The sequence below is a fragment of the Poecilia formosa genome, unplaced genomic scaffold (genome assembly GCF_000485575.1).
Source record: "Poecilia formosa unplaced genomic scaffold, Poecilia_formosa-5.1.2 Scaffold452, whole genome shotgun sequence".
Classification (NCBI taxonomy): domain Eukaryota; kingdom Metazoa; phylum Chordata; class Actinopteri; order Cyprinodontiformes; family Poeciliidae; genus Poecilia; species Poecilia formosa.
Window position 1 is genome coordinate 230099 of NW_006800391.1, and position 3275 is coordinate 233373.

Below are 3275 nucleotides of genomic sequence, written 5' to 3' on the forward strand. Positions count from 1 at the left end.
CTGCAATCTTGTTTTATGCTCTTGTGCTCATGGACATCAGTAAACATTTTTTCATTTCCTTTATTTAACCATGTAAACCCCGTTGAGATCTAGATCTCATTTTCAAGAGATACCTGGGCAGAAGTCTGCAATACACAGCAACATGGTCACAAAATAAAATTAATTAATACATATGCACAAGCAGGGGTGCTGCCAGAAATATTGGGCCCCCTGACAAAAAATTTGTTTGGGCCCCCCTGCGCAGCTGCTGTTACAATTTTTTGAGTCTATTTGACCCATAAAAAGCGTCACAATTTAAAGGCCTGCATCTGCCTTGCTTTCTGTGGTTCAATACTGATAATTAGCACAATATTTACTGCTCATGAATTTTACATCCAACAGTCCACATCCAGTATGCAAGTAGGTTGCTTACATTTTTTTCTATTGTGTCTCCCCATGAGCAACAGTCAAAAGCAACATGCAAAATATACATAAAGCAATCCAGACTTCTCAAAAATTCTATGTAGTTGCATTTTATTCAATCTGCAGTACATAACTAATAAAAATATGTTTTCTCCATATTTGTTAAAGCTGTCACGATGTAGCAGTTTGTTATGAGACAGATAATCTGTGAAAACCATCAATCTCCTCCACCTCCTTCCTGAATTACTGGTTAAAGTAATGCAACGTTCTGACCAAAACAACCAATCAGAACTAGTAGGACGCTCTTAGCGCTGTCAATTAGCCTCATTCAGTCACTGCTAAATGTGGTAATGGTGGAGAAACAACTTATTACAAGAAACTGTTTATCTGCCGTCATTGGTAGCTATGCTAACTAAACTGAGCATTCACAGTTTGAATCTGCGCAGCTCTGTGCTATGCTAGCTGCAGCACAGCACAAATCATGGGGAAGGAAGGATGAGCAGCACCACATGAGATTGTGATTGACAGCACTAAAACTCTCCTGCCACTCACTGGTTGTTTCTAGAGAACCCTGGGAGAAAGCAGAGGACATAGATTTTTCACAGATTACCTCTCATACCATACTGTCACAACATAATGACAGTTTTAAAAAATGTGAAAAAATATTTATAAACAAGTTGCAGTTTTAATTTCACTCAGGAGAGGACGGGTCAGGAGGGACGTGGGTAATAACTGCTGCTGACTGACTCACCTGTTAAGTGGTAAAAGGTACAGGGAACAAGTTAAATACATGAATATGTTGGTAATTTTTTTCCTTAATTCATTAAATGCTAGTGAAATGGAGGTAAACAGTAGTCTGTAGCTAAGCTAATTATACTAAATGGTTGATAATGTCACACAGTCTACCCACCTCTCGGAGAAAAACTGGGTTATAAATTGACACTCTTGCCTTTTTCTCTCTCTCCCTCTTTTTTGCTTTTGAAAACCCGATTTTATAACTTTTCTTAGCAGCATAGTAACTGCCACAGTCGCCGCTGTATTCAGCTGCAGCTTCTACTGACTGCAGCTGCAAACAGCATCACTGTTAAGTGCTCCAAGCAGGAACGAACCATTTCATGCAGGGGGGGGAGGGGGTTCAGGATGCGTGTTTTTTGGTCTGGGAGGGGTAACATTAAAATTTTACTGCTGAAAACAATCTTTGAAAATACAATATGATTAATTTTGTATTTTACAGGATCCCAATTTTTTTTAATTTTATTTCTATGAACAAAATACAAATAATTAAATTGTGGAGGGCCCCCTGCTGGTCAGGGCCCCTAGAATTGTCATCACTTTTCCCCCCCTTTACCACGCCCCTGTGCACAAGTGTAAAACAGTAGAAAACTATTTAAAAACAGTGACACTGTTTAGTAGATTCTCATTGCCTGTTTTTAAGAATCGCTCAAAATAAATCCAGTGAAATCAATTCTGACATCTTGATTCCAGGCTGAAGGAGCATCACACTAAACGCTTGCTTCCCTTTTTCAGTTCGGAAACATGGAACATGCAAATGAAAAATGCTGTTAGAATGTAAAGAATGGGAATTAACAGATCTATGTAAAAGAGTTTAAGTATGCTGGACCCAAGCCAAGTAGAGTTTTATAAATCAGGATCATCAGGTGATTGTTTCTCCGTACGCTTAAAGGAGGCCATTCAGCTTTTGCATACAACTCACAATGACGTGCGAGACCTCTGCTACCAGTTACAAACCTTAAAGCACAATGATAAACAGTATTTAGTGATTGAAGGCATTTGGTCGAAGTATTCATATATAAACCACCGCCATAATCTAGGAGTGGCAGAAATATTGCAGCTACCAATTTACTTCTAGCTTTAAGAGAAAAACAAGCAACATATTCTGCCATTTTTTAGTTTGTCCTGAAATGTTTCTGCATCCTCTTCTTTCAGTAACAACTGTTCATTCTAATGTGTCGTGCAGCTATTTGTTTCACTGTCTGCTGGATGTTGTTACAAGCTGACTCACCTGAACCTGGCCAGAAACCCCTTCAGCCACAGGTCAGTTCCACTCTCCAGGAACTGCAGGAATCCATCAGTCTTTTACTTTTCTCAGAAGAAAGAACTTTGCGTATGAGCTCCTCTGAACATTACTGAAACACATCATTGCTACACTATATGAAAGATGACCACAGAAATCTGAAAAATACACCCAACTGCACCAGCAGTGCAGGAATACAGATAATCTGCAGTTAGGTACCAGGTTCCGTTTCAGACACTTTCCAGCAACAGACCTGAGACCTAATGCTGACTGATCCACTAATAAATATTGTAGGCTTACAAAGAGACATTTTGATAATTTTACNATTAATTCTCTTGCCTTTTTCTCTCTCTCCTTCTCTCTATTTTGTTTTTGAAAACCTGATTTTATAACTTTTCTTAGCAGCAGAGTAACTGGCACAGTGGTTTCGTGGTAGCTACAGTGAACCTTCACTATAACGCGGTTCACCTTTCGCGGTCTCGCTTCTTCGCGGATTTTTTTTTTTTATTTGTGCAGTTTTTTTCACAGTGCATTGTGTTCTGCGTCCTGATTGGCTAAAATATACGTAATACAAATTGGCCACTCAGGAGATGGAAACTGAAACTTTGAATGCCAGCTGAAAAAAAACTGTGGCCAGAGGCAGCGCAACACCCGACCGAAGGCTCGCTTTACGAGATCCAGTGGCGCGAAAAGTGAGTATGCAGCGCATGCAACGCACAGGGGCGCTGCACCAGAGTGCGCGTCAAAACCCCGTCTGGAAGGGGCGGCGCCCCGATGATCCCTTCACATACACTTCACCGCGCCCTTACGCTCCTTCACCTCGCGCACATGTAAATGT

General features: G+C 40.5%; 1 protein-coding gene across 1 annotated transcript in view; it reads left to right on the forward strand.

Moving 5' to 3' along the window:
- LOC103155862 (F-actin-uncapping protein LRRC16A-like) overlaps positions 1-2549 on the forward strand; it is an 18607-nt gene extending 16058 nt beyond the window's left edge. The window contains exon 15 of the mRNA XM_007577745.2: positions 2381-2549. Coding sequence (XP_007577807.1) covers positions 2381-2533 — 153 coding nt within the window. The 3' untranslated portion in view covers positions 2534-2549. The remainder of the gene's footprint in view (positions 1-2380) is intronic.
- The last annotated feature ends 726 nt before the right edge of the window (positions 2550-3275 follow it).